General features: G+C 40.9%; 2 protein-coding genes and 1 long non-coding RNA gene across 11 annotated transcripts in view; 1 reads left to right on the plus strand and 2 right to left on the minus strand.

Moving 5' to 3' along the window:
• Positions 1 to 17,731, plus strand: part of LOC143840121 (uncharacterized) — a 35,036-nt gene that overhangs the window by 511 nt on the left and 16,794 nt on the right. For all 4 annotated transcript variants that reach the window (XR_013232033.1, XR_013232034.1, XR_013232035.1 and 1 more), the window contains exon 2: positions 3,382 to 3,474. This is a non-coding gene — a long non-coding RNA (uncharacterized LOC143840121). The remainder of the gene's footprint in view (positions 1 to 3,381; positions 3,475 to 17,731) is intronic.
• On the minus strand, positions 823 to 6,650 carry TCEANC (transcription elongation factor A N-terminal and central domain containing). Of its 4 annotated transcripts, XM_077343214.1 has the most exons (4): positions 6,115 to 6,650; positions 5,888 to 5,931; positions 4,512 to 4,586; positions 823 to 3,578 (listed from the first exon to the last, which is right to left on the minus strand). In XM_077343214.1, exon 4 carries the CDS (start codon positions 3,568 to 3,570, stop codon positions 2,509 to 2,511), a length of 1,062 nt encoding a protein of 353 aa, XP_077199329.1. In that variant the 5' UTR covers positions 3,571 to 3,578; positions 4,512 to 4,586; positions 5,888 to 5,931; positions 6,115 to 6,650; the 3' UTR covers positions 823 to 2,508. The 4 variants fall into 4 exon arrangements, with proteins under 4 accessions (XP_077199329.1, XP_077199328.1, XP_077199330.1 ...); XM_077343213.1 differs by having other exon boundaries at positions 5,888 to 6,650; XM_077343215.1 differs by lacking the exon at positions 4,512 to 4,586 and having other exon boundaries at positions 6,115 to 6,649.
• EGFL6 (EGF like domain multiple 6) overlaps positions 11,391 to 17,731 on the minus strand; it is a 48,327-nt gene continuing 41,986 nt past the window's right edge. For all 3 annotated transcript variants that reach the window (XM_077343208.1, XM_077343210.1, XM_077343209.1), the window contains 3 exons: positions 17,393 to 17,479; positions 15,900 to 16,162; positions 11,391 to 13,930 (listed from right to left, as the gene is read on the minus strand). In XM_077343208.1, coding sequence (XP_077199323.1) covers positions 13,820 to 13,930; positions 15,900 to 16,162; positions 17,393 to 17,479 — 461 coding nt within the window. In that variant the 3' untranslated portion in view covers positions 11,391 to 13,819. The remainder of the gene's footprint in view (positions 13,931 to 15,899; positions 16,163 to 17,392; positions 17,480 to 17,731) is intronic.

Raw genomic sequence — 17,731 nt, forward strand, 5'->3', positions numbered from 1 at the left:
GCGAGCCCAAGGTCACCCAGCTGACTGCATGTGGTGGAGCGCAGATTCAAACCCGGCTCACCAGATTACAAATCCACACTCCTAACCACTACACCAAGTTGGCTCTCAATCCAACCCCTTGCAGAATGTAGGAAACTGTTAACTACCTGACCACCTACAGTGACCCCAATTCCATGCCCAGAAAATGCCACCCATCCCCCCAAAAGTGAATCACTGGCCAATCTGACCTGGAAAAAATACACCTTTTGATTCCAAAGTTATCAGCATTTCCCTGGGCAGGCAAGAAATGGCCACAAGAGCCAAGCGCCAACAAAATCCCTTCTGCCCACCCACTCACAATCTGCCTAAATTCACAGAACCAGCATTTCTGTCAGATGGCTCTGCTTAAAAACCTCCAGAGGAGGAAAACCAACTACATCATGTGGAACCCCTATTTCACTGAGAAACTGGCATCAGGAATTTATTTCAGATGTTTAGCCAAACATTATTCTGAATTAATTTCAGCCCAATGGTTCTGGCCCGACCCTCTGGGGCAACAGAAAACCACTCTGCCCATTGTCATATGGCATCTTTTCAAGTACTAAGTTGTCTTCAGGCTAAATAGACCAAGCCCCTCAAGCTTTCCCCCTACATTTTGGTCTCCAAACCCCCCACCATTTTCATTGGCCTACACTGGACATGCTTCAATTTGTCCACATCTTTCTTTAATTCTGGTACCCAAAATTGAACACTGTACTCTTAAGTGAGGTCTAACCATGCGGTACTATCACCTTGCCTTACCTTCTTCCCTCTTTTTGAAATTATAAACAATAGGCTTAAAGATACCTTTATGTATTCCCTTACACTTTATTAGTACAATACATGATCAGCAATCAGGAACACCAACAATACACACTGAAGGCAAAGAATAGGCAGGCTGTGCAGAAAATATACAATTAATGGTGATAGTAATTTTTTTTAAGCACTAGACTTAAGTGTTTTTGGTGACCCATATATTAGATTGTGCAAGTTGTTAAGAACAGCTGGGGCAATTCCTCACATTTTAAAAAATACCGTTACGCTAGCAAAATTGCATAGCACTAAAAATTATCGCACCTCCAGCCATTCCTCACCTTCTGGCTCTCTCGCTTTCATCTGCTGCCTTCATGTATTCTTTACACTCTGCATGCCTGCTTGAAATGGAGGAAGATACCAACGCGCTTTACACGTGACTCTCTTCTGCCTGTCAATCAAGCCAGGCAGCCAATCCCCTTTCTCCATGCTTTAAAGGGCCTGTTGTGCCAGCTAATTTTTTTAAAAGTAAGACTTCCCCATTGAAACACTTATGCATCTAACCATAGATGCATAGTGCTTTTTATAATAACACACCTTGTGGAATCATGAGTCTGGAATCTTTAAAAAGTTAATCTAGTTCCTGATTTTGGAATGGGGGGATTTAGAGAGGCATGCTTTATGTTTAAATAGTGCTGAATATTTTTCCTCAATTATTTATTTCAATGTATGTTAAAACCCAATAAATAAACCTTGTTTCATTATAATAATAGAAAATAATAAAGCAGTGGTTTTGGGAAGCCATATTTGAAGCAGCAGTTTGGACCATTACCTACAACGCTGGAGCTGGAAGCAAAACATTCTAGATTCAAACCCATCGTACCCAGTAACTATGTAGAACTGGTCTAATCACTTATTTTTAACTTCCCTGTTTGCAGATAAAAATTATCCTTGTCTGATAAAGAAAAATCAGGTTACAAAAATTATATTGAAAATAATGCTGTTTCATGTTAAGAGTACTGCAAACCACCTTAAGTCTGCAGGGTCAAACAGGAAATGAAACATCATCCAGAGAATTTTAAGAGCAATAAAATCCTGTTTGAATGTGGCAGACTAAACTCTGTACACTGGGAAGAGGACACAAAGTGTTTTTAGAACACTTTACTAGGAGTAACCCCCCCCCCCACACACACACACACTTTGTTCGTTTTGCATTTTCCCCATGTTCCCAGACACAATATGATGCAATTTCTATCCCACTAAATCAGCAAGTGTCATGAATGTGATGGGTGGGGTATAAAGCAATCACAGAGATGTTTGTTGTCTTGCCATACTGCATAGATTATTTTTCCCATCCTTAACAATTTGGCATCCTTCCTCCTGCTTCAAATTACCAAAAATGAGTAGGGTATTTTTACAGACAATGTTTTCAAGATATTCTATCAGTTCATTTGGGCTTATAATCAGAGTAATATTGGGGGTGGGGTCACTCAGGTTTTTGAAAGTATTTTATGTCTGTAATTTGATGGTACAACAATAGTGTTCAATGCAGTACAGTAGGCAAAACCTTGTGTTTGATGATTTCTATATGCCAGGTAGTTCTTTAACCCTTATCCATATTGATCCACATTTTTGTTTCACTGCAAGAACTGTCAATATTTCCACTTTTAGGTTTTTTACTTTAGGACCTTAGTATATTCATTTCCTCTGAAGATACAAACATTAGAAGATGCCCAATCACAAACAAATCCATCCGCTGTGGTACCACTGCTCTCCACACCCATTACAGATCACATAAGTCATCATTTGCTCATCTGCATTTGTATTTCGCACCCAACTGGGAATGAAAAGTGCTCCCCTGGCAATCACAGTCACCGTGCAATCAAATTTTTCACACCGTCTACATTTTATTTTGTTTGTACGAGTACCACTGGCAGTTTGGGGGAGCTGATGTTCACGAACAGATGATTCTGTGTACGAAGCTCTGAGATGCTTCAGTTCATCATGTGCCATTTCCATCACAGACATATTAGCAAACACCTTTGGATTCAGAGTCCCTTCAAGCAGTCTGCATTTTAAATGAGAATTTTTAGGATTCTTTAAGTTGGAAACTTTGCTTCGGATGCAGTTTTTGTATTTTTTATCATTCTTGGCATAAAGTTCAAAAATATGCTGTTCAATATCTTTAGCAATGTTATGATGCCGTTCTGTATCTTCCTTGCTTGTTGAAGAGTCAATCAAAGCTTCATAAAGAAGTTTTGTACATTTATATCGCATAACTGCCGTGTGATCTTGAAGAGGGCTTATTTCATTAGCAGACTCAGAGTGCTTCAGGATAGGTTGGATCATATGATGATCCTTTTGCACAGTAATTTCTGTATCTTTTGTGTGGCTTTCTGATGGCAACCAACTAATGTTGCTGGTGGTGTCTAATATTTCAGTTTGAGTTAGTTTCTCAGAAGAAGCTGCATCTTTCAGAATCACTTGAAAACAATCAGAAGTCTCTTTTTCATTATCAGACAATGCTGGCTTAACTTGTTCGGACTGATGAAAATGATTCTTGTAAACAGTTTTCCACTTTGAAAGTAAATGCTTTGCCTTATTTTTCAGTACCACGGAGGGGCAGTTCTTGAGGATTCTGTACACAGCTTTGGCAATGTCAGTCTCCTGGAGGCACTCTATAGTCATATCAACAGCTTCAAGGTAAGCGAGATGACTGGTAATATTTTGGTACTTTTTTTCAGATAGCAGTTTCTCTATACAATCAGCTCTACTCACAATAATTGTCTTGCTAGACATTTCAAATTCTGAAATGAAAATAGCATATTTTTTCTACAGTCACCATAATTTTGAATTGAGGTCAACAATTATACATTACAAGCCAAAATTAAAAGACAGATAAACAGATAACGGAATTTCCTGAAGTATTTGTGAAATATTCATACTATAACTGCTTGTTATAAAAGAATATTTATTGCAATACTGTATGGCTCCTAATGCTTAATGCTGTAATTTCACAGCACATTTGTAAATCTACTGAACATCATGGGCTTACTTTTAAGGAAATATATAGGTTGCCATCAAACAAACGCAAACTGGGGACTCGCAACACTCAATGGGTAGAGAAATCCTATCTTGTACATTGTCCCATCTCCCTTAACAGTCCCCCTCCCCAACTCTCTCTCACTACTTTGTCTCCCTCTCCTTGCTGCTGCTTTCTTCCAAGCTGCAGTCAAGGTACACTTGCCTAGACTTAAGCTCTACTACAAATTCCCTTGTTAGGCAACCCTACAGTGCAAACTATCACAATATTTCAATCAGTGTTCTCTGTGGGGGGCCAGACTCCTCTAATGGGAGAAAAGGTGGAATGGTATAGCCCATTCTGGTAAGATCCTGGAAGCCAGGCCTAGTGTGTAATTGGATGAGAGACCAGCAAGGAAGGCTCTGCAGTGGAAGGCACTGGCAAACCACCCTTGCTTCTCATTTGGCATTAAAGTACTTTGCTTGGGCATCCAGAAGTTGGTTGATACTTGACAGTGCTTTTATATGTAGCCTTCCAATTGTTTTGGGGATTTTTCTGGTTTGGGGGGGTAATCCCTCAAATCCCTCCTTTTGTACATAGACATGTGTATACTTTTAGATCCATAATTCAGGAGCATGTTTAGAATCAGACCTATTTATATAATTTCCTTCTGTGATATCATTGAAACATAACCAAGAAGAATAGTTGGTTTTCATACCTCACTTTTCTCTACCAGAAGGAGTCTCAAAGTGGCTTACAATCGCCTTCCCTTCCTCTCCCGACAACTGACATCCTGTGAGATAGACGAGGCTCAGAGCTCTGACAGACATGCTCTGTGAGAACAGCACTATCAGGACTGTGACTAGGACAAGGCCTCCCAGCTGGCTGCATGTGTAGGAGTGGGGAATCAAACCTGGCTTGCCAGATTAGAAACTGCCATTCTTAATCAGTACACCAAGCTACACCATGAACAGGATACCGTAGTTCAACAAAATTTGAGTCCAATGGCAGCTTCAAGGCCAACAAAGATTTATTTAAGGCATGAGCTTTCATGTGTATGTACACTTCCTCGGACAATGGATCATAGCAGTACAGATATAAAGGTAAAGGTAAAGGTATCCCCTGTGCAAGCACCGAGTCATGTCTGACCCTTGGGGTGACGCCCTCTAGCGTTTTCATGGCAGACTCAATACGGGGTGGTTTGCCAGTGCCTTCCCCAGTCGTTACCGTTTACCTCCCAGCAAGCTGGGTACTCATTTTACCGACCTCGGAAGGATGGAAGGCTGAGTCAACCTTGAGCCGGCTGCTGGGATTGAACTCCCAGCCTTATGAGCAAAGCTTTCAGACAGCTGCCTTACCACTCTGCGCCACAAGAGGCTCTTAGTACAGATATAAGGAGAAGGTAAATCAGTAGCAAATTAGTAAATGGCATCGTAACGACCAGGATATGCAGCATGAAAATTCTTTGCTAGAAAAGCAAGTCAGTACTTTCAGTTCAAAAACATTGAGGCAATAAATAATCTTTGTTGGTCTTAAAGGTACTATTGGATTCCAATTTTCTTGTGCTACTTCAGACCAGCATGGCTACCACTTGAAAGGATACCATAAGTGACTGTTTTGGCACAAACCACTTGACAGCTGTAGAAAACTGTAAAGAAATGGAAATGGGTGTCCTTCTGCTAACAGGAATAGAGGAGGAGTGTGGTTTGATATCAGAGATACCAACAAACAGAATCCTTGAGTTTCATTGGTTCTCAACATGACAAATCCAGTTTACTTAATTCATTTATATCCCAGCTTTCTCGCAAATGGAGACCCAAGGCAGTTCACATTATTTTCCTCCGTTTTATCCCCACTACAACCTTGCTAAGTAGATTAGGCTGAGAGAATGCCTCTGGCCCAGGGTCACCCAAGGAGCTCACATGACAAGGATGGGAATTCAAGCCTAGGACAACTAAAAAATCCCAAGGTTCCTGTTAACTATCGGATACAATTCAGAAGCCACAGTTGGCATTATGTTAAGTTTCACAACGCTATTTACTAAAGCTTTACTCTATCGTAACTTTGTTGCTTCAGTCCAACACGGGTACCCACCTGAGCCGGGTCTCAAGCTTCAGTTTGCCCAATCAATGTCACCACTGGGGTGGGATGGGGGTGCAGAAGAGTAGGGCGACAAGAAAACAAAGGTTACAACACCATGCAAGGAAGGCCCACCGCGGTTGAGTTTTAAGCAAGGCTTAAGGGTACAGAAGCCTCCTAAGGCGGGGGGGGGGGGGATAACCATCCCCAATCTGATTCCTAACAGCTGACGGGGCGCATACCGAGCAAAGGAAGACTGCCCAGAAATGGCGCTTGGCTACCAGAGGATAAGCGCAAAGGCAGAGCAACGCGCCTGTAAGAAAGACTCCTCCTGTCACAGCCGGCCAGAAGCCGCCTTTGGTGTTTCGTTCTCCGCATCCAGGCAAGGCCCCAAGTTGCCTTCGCTTTCCCCCGCGATTCTCCAGGGGGGAAAGGGGCCGGAGGGGCCTGCTCCCGCCCAGTTCATGACAAGCGCTGCGCAGGCGCGGGAGCTCCGGCAGCGGGATTGGCCGGTGCCGCGTCAGGAACAGCCGGGGCCGGTTCGAGGCTCGAGCAGCAGCCTTCCGCCTTCCTTGCGTCGCACCCGCTCGCAGGTCTCTGCTTGCTTCAGGGCAGAGCACTCGGAGACTTACGGCGGGAGGGGCCAATGCTCTGCTCGTCGCTCAGCGGGAGAAGCCCCCCAGCGCGCCCTCCTGCCGCTTGCTTCAAAGCTTCAAGGGACGGGGAGCGCCGGTCATTGGATAATAGGCTCTGCCCATTGACTTATCCTCAGTGTTGGGCTGGACGAGCTGCCCTGGAAGCAGCCAGTGGATGTGCCACCCCACCTGGAACACTGATTCGCCCTACCTAGGGATTAAAAAAATGGTTATATCACTGCTTCCTTCTAAGGAATGAGAGCCTAGAAACATTTCTGGTTGGAAAAGAAGTAAGTTGATGCCTTCCGAAACCGCAGCATTTTAATCAGCACACACACACACATTTGCCTTTCCAAATATTAACTTTTACGATTGGGAGGAAGCGTTTTCAGTTGCCAAATATGTGAGGCAAAGTGCATAAGAACTACAGTTCTTATTTAAACAAGCAAGGTGTTTGATATATATAAAGAGAATCATAAACACTATAATGTATACATGCGTATGTGGAAACCATCTTTCTCTGGTCCTATAAATACATTATTTGCTTGAAAGGCTTTACTATTTTTCTTATTTCATCTATATGCTGCTGATTGGTGGTGGCAGGGTTGTACATTTTGAAAGGTGTTTGTTTATTTTGGAGCACTGATTGGGGCAGTGATTTGCAGACAGTGGTCAGAAGCCTGTTTGTCGGTGGACTTTCTGATGGCACCTGGACTGGGCTTTGCCACTACTAAGTGGTACAGAGTATTGGACTAGATAGGTAATTGGACTGTGCCAACATGGCTTGTCTTGTGTTCGTATGTAGTTCAAGTTAAAGAAGGTAAGTTACTTTAGATTTCTGAACAGTTACTCCAAGTAGCTCTATTTAGGATCAGTAAAAAGTTCACAAGTAGGTCTTAATAAATTATTTTACCTTTTTAGTGCTTGGGATTTTTTTCCTGTGGACTGACTGAGCTATCTGCAATCTGTGTATTCCCTGAGGCAAAAGCAAAACAATAAAACAAAAAAACTCACTGAAATAACCTTTACCTCAGTATAAGTGATCAACTGGTCTTCGAATGCAACATAACCATCAAAAGTTCCATTTTACAGTACTCCATAATAAAGGAAAATGTACTTTTACACATGCATAACTGAGTTTCTACTGCCCTCTGCTGATATATGTTCCAAAATTCAGTACAATTTATATTATCACAAAAATTTCATCAATTATGCAGAATGGGTACAGATGTACAGTATGCAGTAGAAGAGTGTGAATATGCAAATACATTATGCAAGGAAGCTTTTCACTCCTATTTACACATCTTGAGTAATTAATTGAGTAATTAAAATATTTGTAATTCAGCTACACTGCAAACAACATTAGAATCATAGAGTTGGAAGGGACCTCTAACCCAATCTGCTGCACAATGCAGGAACTCACAACTACCTGCCCACCCAAATTCATGCCCAAAAGTCAAAATATGCTGCTGAAGATAATGACTCTGTCCAGAATTTCTACAAGTTTACTAATTTATTGCTCTGGTATCTCGCATGCTATGTATATGTCATAGAATTTATTTAGAGCTGAATATAATAAAGATTCATCTGTCTGATTCAGTCATTATAGTATTTGTGGAGCTTCAGTTAAATGGGTTATTCACAGATCTGCAAGTCCAAATTAGCTTCCAGTCTTACCTGATTAATTGCCATGTGTTTGAAGCCATATCTAGCTCTCTTTTGTTGTTAGAACATGAACAGAGAAGTGTAACGTTGGTTCCTTTCCCCAACAGTTTTATTCTACAACTTGTTGCATTGCAAAATTCATAATATCAGATGTGAAACATTTTCTTAAGCAAGATACCTATGTTGAGGTATTTCCTCATTTAGGTCCCAGCAAAAGTGCCAAATCAAGTATACTGGATATTGTTTCACTTCACTTTGGGGTACCAATAGTGCATTTTGTTACTCCTTTCTAAGGATAGATTCAAATGGGTAGCCGTGTTGGTCTGAAGTAGCACAGCGAAACTTGAATCCAATAGCACCTTTAAGATCAACAAAGATTTATTCAAAGTGTGAGCTTTTGAGGGCATGCACTCTTCCACAGACTTCCCCACACTTTGAATAAATCTGTTGATCTTAAAGGTGCTATTGGACTCAATTTTTGTTATCCTTTCGAAGGTCATTGATTTAAGTGAACTCAGATGGACAGATGTGCACAGAACTGCAGTGCTAATGATTTAGTGGACATTTGAACACTAGACTAAGTTCCAGCAGATGCTCTTAGCATTACTGTTCCAGTCCTTTAAAAATAAATGTGACCTCAACCCCTGCATTCAACCTGCATACAAAATTTCTGCCAACAAAAGTGGGAAATTTGCACTCTTCTCTTCCACTGCAGACCTGTCACTTTGCTCCTCATGCTGTTTTGTTGGGTTGTCAGCTCTAGATTGAGAACTCCCAACCTAGATTTTGGTGGTAGAGCCTGAAATGGGCAGGGTTAAGGGAGGGATGGAACTGCAGTGATGTATAATGCTGTGGAGGCGACCTTACATTTTCTATAGGCAAACTGATTTCTGTCCCTCGGAGAACAGTTGTAATCCCACGAGATCTCCAGCCACTACCTAGAGGTCAGTAGGAACCAGCATTTTGAGGAGGGCAGCAAGCTGCATTGTGTGGGAGAGAGATGAAATTCTGTTAGTGGAATTCTAGTGATTGTACCGTGGACCCCTTTATTTCTTAAGAATGGGATTATCAGTGATGAGCTGGAGCTTCAGCATTGTCAGAGGATATCCAGTAAACAGCAAAACTTCCTGCTTTATTAAGTCCTCATGTGCCCCCTCAATAGAAAACAGGACAACCCAGAGCTTAATTGTAAGTGGAGCACACCAGGGCCGCCTCAGCCTGCCTCTTACTGTAACACCAGTTTGTATTGATACTAACTCCAAACTGCTTAGAGTATCTCATATTCTGCATATGACTACCCTTCTGCACCAGATACTAAGGCACAATATAGGAGGAATGGCCCACCACTTGAGGTGAAAGGCAAAAGCAGCCGTTCCTAAGCCAGCTGATTTCCCATAACTGCTCTTATGACAATTTGTAAGGATATGCCTGGCTAAAGGTGAATTTAGCACCAGTCTCCATTATAAGCTAGAGAACCAAGTTTACTGACTTGTGCAAGTGGCTCTTGCCTTCTCAACAGCAGCATGCTTGCCAACGGTCATTAACCTTCTAGTGCAGTTAAGCTGCATTAGTAGATTGCTGACCCTATGCATATGGGAACACTGCAGAGTTAGCAGTACTCCAAATTAAATATAGGAAAAGGAACTAAGTCTGTAAGAGAATTGTGTGGAAAGATATAAACAAACTGCTGTCCTAATTTGTTTCATGGCACTGAGGTTTTCTGTTATATAGTTGGCTGTATTTAGGTAAGGGTTTACATACATATTTTGGACATTTTTATCACCGGGGACCGGTCAACGCTTGACAATTTTACTGAGGCCTGGGGGGGATTGTCTTTTGCCAAGGGACATCACCGCCCCCGCCTGAGCCCCTGCTCCACTTGCTTTCCCGCCAGCTGGTGGGGGGCGCTGCCCCCTGCTGGGGGGCGCTGCCGGCAGCAGCTGTGCAGTGCCACGCCAAGGGAGAGCCCCAGCCATGGCGGCCGCTGGAGAGCACTATTGGAATGAATAAATAAATAGTTCTGACTAGGGATGGACACAACTGAGAAATCCTGGTTCAGGATGTGTCCTGAATGCAGGTACTCTGCCAAACTGGTTTATGAAGTTTGGGATGCAAGGGCACCCACTTCCCCAGGGTTCTAGTGTCTTCAAAATCACAGGACATTTCCAGCTGACTTTCATCTCACTGCCCACTAAGTTTGGTGAAGATTGGATGGGGTGGGGCTAAGTTACAGGCACCAAAACCAGCTGCCTCCAGGAAAGGGCTTTTGTGGGAGATGTCAGGTGCAAGTTCTGGAGAGTATAGAACAGATCCTGTGTGAGAGGCATAAAACTTATGGCATATTTCCCCAAGATGCCCACCTATATTTCATACAAATTATGTGCAGATTGGACTTTGGGCATCCCAATGAGAAGCACCCAGGAAAGGACTTTTTGTGAGTGTATAGAAAGGCCCTGAGCAAACTAGAGGCTTCAAACTTGAGCAAACTAGAGGCTTCAAACTTGTTGTATACCTCCCTGGGATGAACTGGCATCCCCCTGGGGCTTGGCTGCACCTTGGAATTGATGCCCATTCAAGTTCTCAAATGTGTATGTGCAGAACAAATTGGAGGGGAGTTTTCAGAGCCACTATAGACAGAAGGGTTCATACATGTTCAAACATCCTCCATATCCTCCTGCCCTCAGTGCCTCTGGAAAGCATCCCCACTGCCTGGCCACCAGTGCCTAGTGGAGCCCAGCCTGAGGGTGAATGGCTACAAAGTGATCAGAGACCTGCCACAAGGCTGATGAAGGGGACAGGCTCAGGCAGTCATTCACATACTAAGCAGGGAGGAGCATAAGGCACGCCCAGCTGCTTGCTTGCTTCCTTTCTTTGTGGTACATCCACTCCTGCCTTTCTGGCCACTTGATTGGCATCTCTACTGAGGGCACACATCTTTTAAAACTGAACACGCAATCTCTAGCTAAACTTTTAAAGCTTTTCCTGCCAATGTTTTTTTTTCTCCAGTGACCTAAGAATAGCGATAGACTCATATTGCCAGACGCAACCAAACCCAAAATGTAAAAGATGAAAATGTAAGCAATAGTAGAAGCTTGGACAGCAATAAAGTGGGGAGGATGGCAGAAGGTGCAGAGTGGAAGGAACAACCTCAATATGGGCGATGGAGTGGCCTCCAAGTGGCCAAAAAAAGCATTTGTGGGAGGGAATTCAACAGAATCTGTATGCTTTTGAACAACCTTTATTTGTAGCAAACTGCCACAAAACCATTCTCAAAAAACACGGAAAATTGTAACCAGAAAACAAACTGAGTGCTGAAGGAAGGAAAATCAATGCAGAATGAAAAATAATCCAGGGGGCGGGGGGACATGCACAGTGAAAGTGAGGGAAAACATCTGTGCACGATAGGCTCTAGACTGCTCAGTGTGCTGGATCCCATTTTAGATATGTAAACATTGGAGGTGGTCATCCATAGTGGGATGGCTTGAAACACACCCACAGTCCTTCATGGATGCTCTGAAGTGTCCATTCTATCCAATGGCCAGACCACTGCCACCAAATGCTGTGTTAACATGCTTGAAAATGAAATGTCATTAGCTCATATAACTTTTTTTCACTTGTGGAATAACTTTACCACAAGGGTTAAATATACTCCTGAGACATGTTTTCCTTGAAGAAGCCCAGCTGCCAGAAAATTATTTTTTGGGAACATACAGATGGATCAAACATACAGGATTGCAGATGTACTCATTAATATATGGAAGAATCTTTTGGGTTGAAGTGGTAATGTAAATACATTTTTTAAAGCAGGTGTGGAAATTGCTGGGGCATATTTTCACTTGATTATGAAGCCTTCCTCATCAAGATATCCTTGGAGCCTGTGTGCTCCATTGTCCATTTTTAATCCTTTCCTGGAAGGACACAGAGAATATACAATTTCTTGGCAAAATCATCTGTTCCTCAAATCCCACAGACATTAGCCAGATGAAACATCTGCTTTTATCACAGTCGAGAGGAAAATAAATTGCCAGGAGGAAAATACAATGATTTGCTGCCATCATCTCAGACTCATTTGAGACCTCAAAGCCTTCCCTGATTACAACATGATGGCAAATATGAAATTAGTAGAATTTCTCTATACAGATTTCAGATTTGCTTATATCAAAAACGTTCATAAACTCAAAGATTATGTAAATCAAGTTGAAAGTACCTATGACACCATCTCCCAGAACAGGATTGCTTTTCCTATTTGTATTTTTTACAGTATTGAATTTCATGTCCTGGACTTACAGCAATAAGTTGAAAACTGCAGGATAGAAGGTTGCTTCTCCTTCTAGGTGGGGAGAACTTTTAAAGTACAATGCTGGGAGGCTGATGCTTAACTGGTTATCAAACCATGGTTTCTAGTAAGGCCTGCTTCATTCTAACTAACACTGGTTTGCAACTGCTTTGCTACTGGTTAAAAAAACATAAATCTTTTGGCCTTATTTGTAAAATATGAACCTAATCTAATTAAAAGCACACAGATGTACAGATTACAGAACATGTATAGATTACAGAAATACACAAAAAATAATGATTTTATTGAGATCTGGAAGCTGTTCAAACTCTTAATACCTTGTAAAAAATCAAACCATGTTCCTGCTTTAACTACAAATCTATTGTCAGATTTAACCATAAGTGTAAAGAGTGTGCTCCCTTCCAGATCTTCTGTGTGCTCTGGAGTTTCAATTCACCACTTCCATAAAGTGTCAATTCCTGTTATAATGTTCAGAGAGCCAATTTGGTGTAGTGGTTAAGAGTTGTGGCCTCTGATCCGGAGAACCCGGTATGATTCCCCGCTCCTTCATATGCAGCCAGCAGGATGACCTTGGGTCAGTCACAATTCTCTTAGGTCTCTTCTTACAGAGCATTATGGCACAGACTCTACTAGCTGTGCACTTTTTTAGTTATGTTCAAGGCTTGTTAGAGCTCTATCAGCCCTATCACAGGGTGTCTGTTTAGGGGAGAAGAAAGTAAACATATCTGTAAACTGCTTTGGGACTCCTTCAGATAATGAAAATTAAGGTATAAAAACTAGCTCTTTTCTAATTATTCTAATCATGCAAAAACTGTTCAAGATTGATGATATTATTGCTTTATTAAGGACACCTCAGAGTTTAAGTGACACTAGTATTTGTTGCTGTCAATGGTTAAAATGGGGAGGGGGAAGGCACTAATCTGGCATATCACTGTAGCTTGCTGATACACCTGTATGTAGGGATGGGTTTGGGGACATGATGACAAGTATCAGTGTATCTACAGTGTCAAGTGTAGGTACACATTTTAGACAATACTTCATGCTATAGGGAATATACAACAAGAGTGTTCCATAAAATAATTTTACACAAAATTCAGCACATTCATTGCAGAAGACCTAAACAAGTAGTTTTCACATTATATAGACTCTACCTCTACCATAGAGCTACACATAAAACAACCTTTAGTATAGCTTATATACAACTCAGTTATCTAATGACAGACAAATATGTCACCTTCTTGCTTGCACTCACATTTACAATGTGGTCTTCAGATTTTCCTTGTATTTAGGCTACAATGTTATAAAACTATGAATACAGTAAATACTATAGTAGCCATTAGCATTACAAACTCAGATAGCCAATGTTAAGTGGTCTTCAGGACACAGGCCAGAAACCAGTATCACAGTGTCCACTCCAATTTCTCCAGTTTTACCCTTCCCACGTTCTGCCTCAAAAGTGATCTAGTAAAAAAAAAAGTTATAATTTAATTTAGAAGAGAATAATTTAGATTATGTTATTATACAATGAATGATAGTCACTAAATCTTAGGTATAATCCCCTTTATTTGTCTTCTTTTTTGCCCAGTCCATCTGTTTCCTTTCTTGAAAAATAAAAAACTAATAATAAATTTTAAAGCAATCTGGTATAAGGGAGAGAAAAAAACATTGATAGGGATATACCTATTCTGAATGCCTACTGATACAGATATGCATGCTCAGAAGACAGAAAATTATTAGTTATGCCATCTTATGCAGTCTCCTTATATAATAAAAATAGAATAAGTTCTGCTCTTATTTAAGAAATAAGTTTGTTTTCATGGTTTAATCTAGGGGTCTTCATTTGAGCAAAACCCCGCCCAATACATTATTGGCATTTTTATGTGTATTTTGACAAACCAAAGATATCTATAACTTTTCAGAAAACTGGATTTTCTGGGATGGTTGGCAGCTAGCATTGCAGACTCCCAGGACTTTTTTCTTTTCTATTTTGTTTCTGTGTCTGGGAGTTTCCATAGGCTTCCCCACTGTTCTTGTTCATTTCAAACTTGTCTTGTCAGTTTCAAGAGGGTTGCCTGGGTTCCTTTGTGTTTCCTTCTCATTTGCTTGCACAGAGCTTGCCAAATACTCTCCCTCTGCTTAGATTTGTTGTGATTATGTGTTTTGTGATCACTTCTGTTAAGCTTTCAATGCCAGTGGCATTGGGTTCTGCTGGGTTCTGCACATTGTAATTGATTGTGCTGGGCTTGCAAAATCCACCCCTAGGCTTGAATTTCTTATGACATTCTGCTTTGAGATCAGTCTTTTTATGCTTTTAGTACCACAGTGGCATTGGGAACTGCTGGTTGTGCTGAACTGACACTGAACTGGTTGTGCTGGGCTTGCAATCCCCACCCATGCTTGGATTGTATTTCTGTACTTCACATCACTTCTGTTGAGCTGACATTGCCAAAATGGCACAGGGTTCTGCTGGACACTCTGTACATTGTACTGATTCTGCTGGACTTGTAAAAATGTCATCCCCAAGATACCCCACCGACTGTAATGATCCCGATAGGGTACAATGGAGCTGGAAAAAAAAATCAGGATTCCCAAAAAAGCCTGAATCTGAACACTACATAAGTTTTAGGATTTTGGGATATCAGGAAATACTGATATTTTTCAGGTCTAATGTACCCAAACCTGTGTGTGTGGGGGGGACATTTTTGCACACCCGTAGTTGAATTTTGTATTGTCATTATGTGCATATATACAAGTTAATCTTAATGATACTTTCTTGTTTCAGGCGAAATGAGTTTATTTTTATTTACACTAAAATGCTCTTAACACTGTGTTTAACATTCAGGGAAATGTTTATGCCATTTTATTGTCGCTTCCCAATTTAAGTGCTTAAATAATAACATTCCCCTTAATAATCCTCTCATCATTCTATTCAGCTGTTGACCACTCTTTGTTCTTTTTCTCTGCAAGCCAAAATCAGTGCTTTCTGTTATCTTTAGGGTAGTGATATGTCTCCTCACTTTCTTATGGTCTCCCAACCTAATATGCTGGTCCACAAACACATTACAACCTGAGCAAATTATGATGCTCTGATACTACTTATTTATGTAGTATATCTATTATATTTGCATCCTACCTTTCTTCTTTGAAGCTCAAAAGTGACATATAAGACTGCAGTCCAAAGAACACTTCCTAGGAGTACACCCAAGAGGACAAAATAGGAATTATTTCATAGGTAGTCTATTTAAGACTGTCCCATAGATTAACTCTCATCCTAGATCTGCTCTTTTTCCAGCAAGGTTACCACATCATGTGCTTCAAGAGCAAATGCTGATCCTTATTATTTCTCAGCAAGTTTCAGAATATTTGATTCAGTAATCAGCATGACTATACAGCACCCAACTATACATTTCCATCTTATTATTTAACTTACATTTGTTGATGATGTAACTACAAATACTTCCATCTGTCCTGTCTTCCACCGTCCATCATCTGCCAAGCTCTGTTCCCAGGCAGCATTATGGCTATCGTTGCCTACTATTACTCGTAGTTTCCCCACTCTGTCACCTGCAAGTCGGTAACTAAAAATGAGACAATAGATGCCCTTTGGCTTGAGTTCTGTAAGGAGAAGTTTCAGACGACCAACATCCTTCTTGTGTCCCATGAAGGCTGGAACTGCCATGTAATATCCATCACCTAGGGGGAAATATGGTTGTTGAGAAGAAATGATACTTTTCAGTAGGCAAAGTGTGTTACAGCACTTACAATCTTCATCCCCACAACATTTTTGTGAGTTAGGGTTCTCTTTTTTGGGAAATGGAGTTAGAAAAGAATAAAAGTCCTGTAGAAATATTTTCCTTATTAATAATCCTAAATTAAATGGAATCATTTCAAATATGCAACCATATAGTGCTTATAGCTTTTCTTACTTTACCTTGATCTATAATGGGACTTTGCATTTTTGCAATGCGTCCACATGTAAAAAAGAAAAACCCTCTATGCAGCAAACTAGGCCAATGGGAAAACATAGGTCCCTGTGATATTCTCTCATCTCTTTCTCTCCCCCCCCCCCACACAGAGGAAGTTTTCAAAACTCACACACAGATGTCTGAAGTAGTATACTTTAGAATTCTACCCTTAGTGCATAATGTACATATGAGCTCTTATAAGTCTGTACAAATGTCAACTTAAATTTATTTTTAAGCTCCCTTTCTAGCCATTAATCTTACTGCACTTCCCATGCATTGCATCTTTCTGATCTCACACAGACAGCCCTAAACGTCCAAGAGCTGACACAGGAAACTAAACTGAACAGTGTGTATGTGTGTGTGTGTGTGGGGGGGGGTGACCATTTTTTCCATTTATGTATTCATTTATGAATGACCTATTAAAGGGCTCTATGAGGTAAAATATATAAAAGATATTTTCCCAAAAAAGTATTGAATAAAATAGAAACCAATATAAAGATAATGAAAAGAACAATATAGGAATTCATGCTCAAAATACTTATAGCCGCTTTAATATCTTAGAAGTATAATATCTTCCTTCTTTTGATCTTCTACTACTTTGCACCTTATTTATATTTTTTGAAAACAGCGGAGATACAACCTATGAGGTCACCCCAGTTGAAGCTTGAAACCCAATGACAGTTCCACAGTTGCTGAAAATAACTGTGTTAAAATAAAACATGTGAAGAATACATAGGCCAGGATCCGAATGTCCATGTATGTAGCCATGGATGCACAGTGGAGCGTCTCCAGCATCTTGTTTCTGACACACTCACCCCCCTCAAAAAAAAGCTTTTCCCTGAATGGCTCTCTGGAGTAAGATTCAAAGAAATACAAAAGCAGTCAGAAAGGAACATCAGTAGCTCCTCTCTCTACAAGCAGAAGTTCTGATGTTTGATTCCCAGCCATTGCTGAATACCATTATCATGATCTGCAGGATTCCAGTCAAAGTCATCATTTGCATCTTGCTGCCACGCACAAGTTCCTTGATCAAAGCTGCAGTCCACTGCAAAAGAGTAGGTGAGGTTCAGAAAAAAGAGAAGAGACTATGTTCTATGCAAGATGTGGATAGCATTCTTCTTTTTTATGTGAGAGTTGTGCTATATATATAATTTATTTACTAGAAATAAATCCAGAATCTAAAAAATATTCCAAAAGCTGACGGCAGCACAATCTAGAACCATGGATATGCACAAAAAGTTACGAAGTACTGTGCTGAAAGAGGGCATGGGCTCTTTCCTTTAGAAAGACCAATATG

This window comes from Paroedura picta, chromosome 6, assembly GCF_049243985.1.
Source record: "Paroedura picta isolate Pp20150507F chromosome 6, Ppicta_v3.0, whole genome shotgun sequence".
Classification (NCBI taxonomy): Eukaryota; Metazoa; Chordata; class Lepidosauria; order Squamata; family Gekkonidae; genus Paroedura; species Paroedura picta.

Coding starts and splice junctions, on each gene's coding strand:
- TCEANC (XM_077343214.1), bottom strand. CDS start 3,570: ATGTCTAGCAAGACAATTATTGTGAGTAGAGCTGATTGTATAGAGAAA.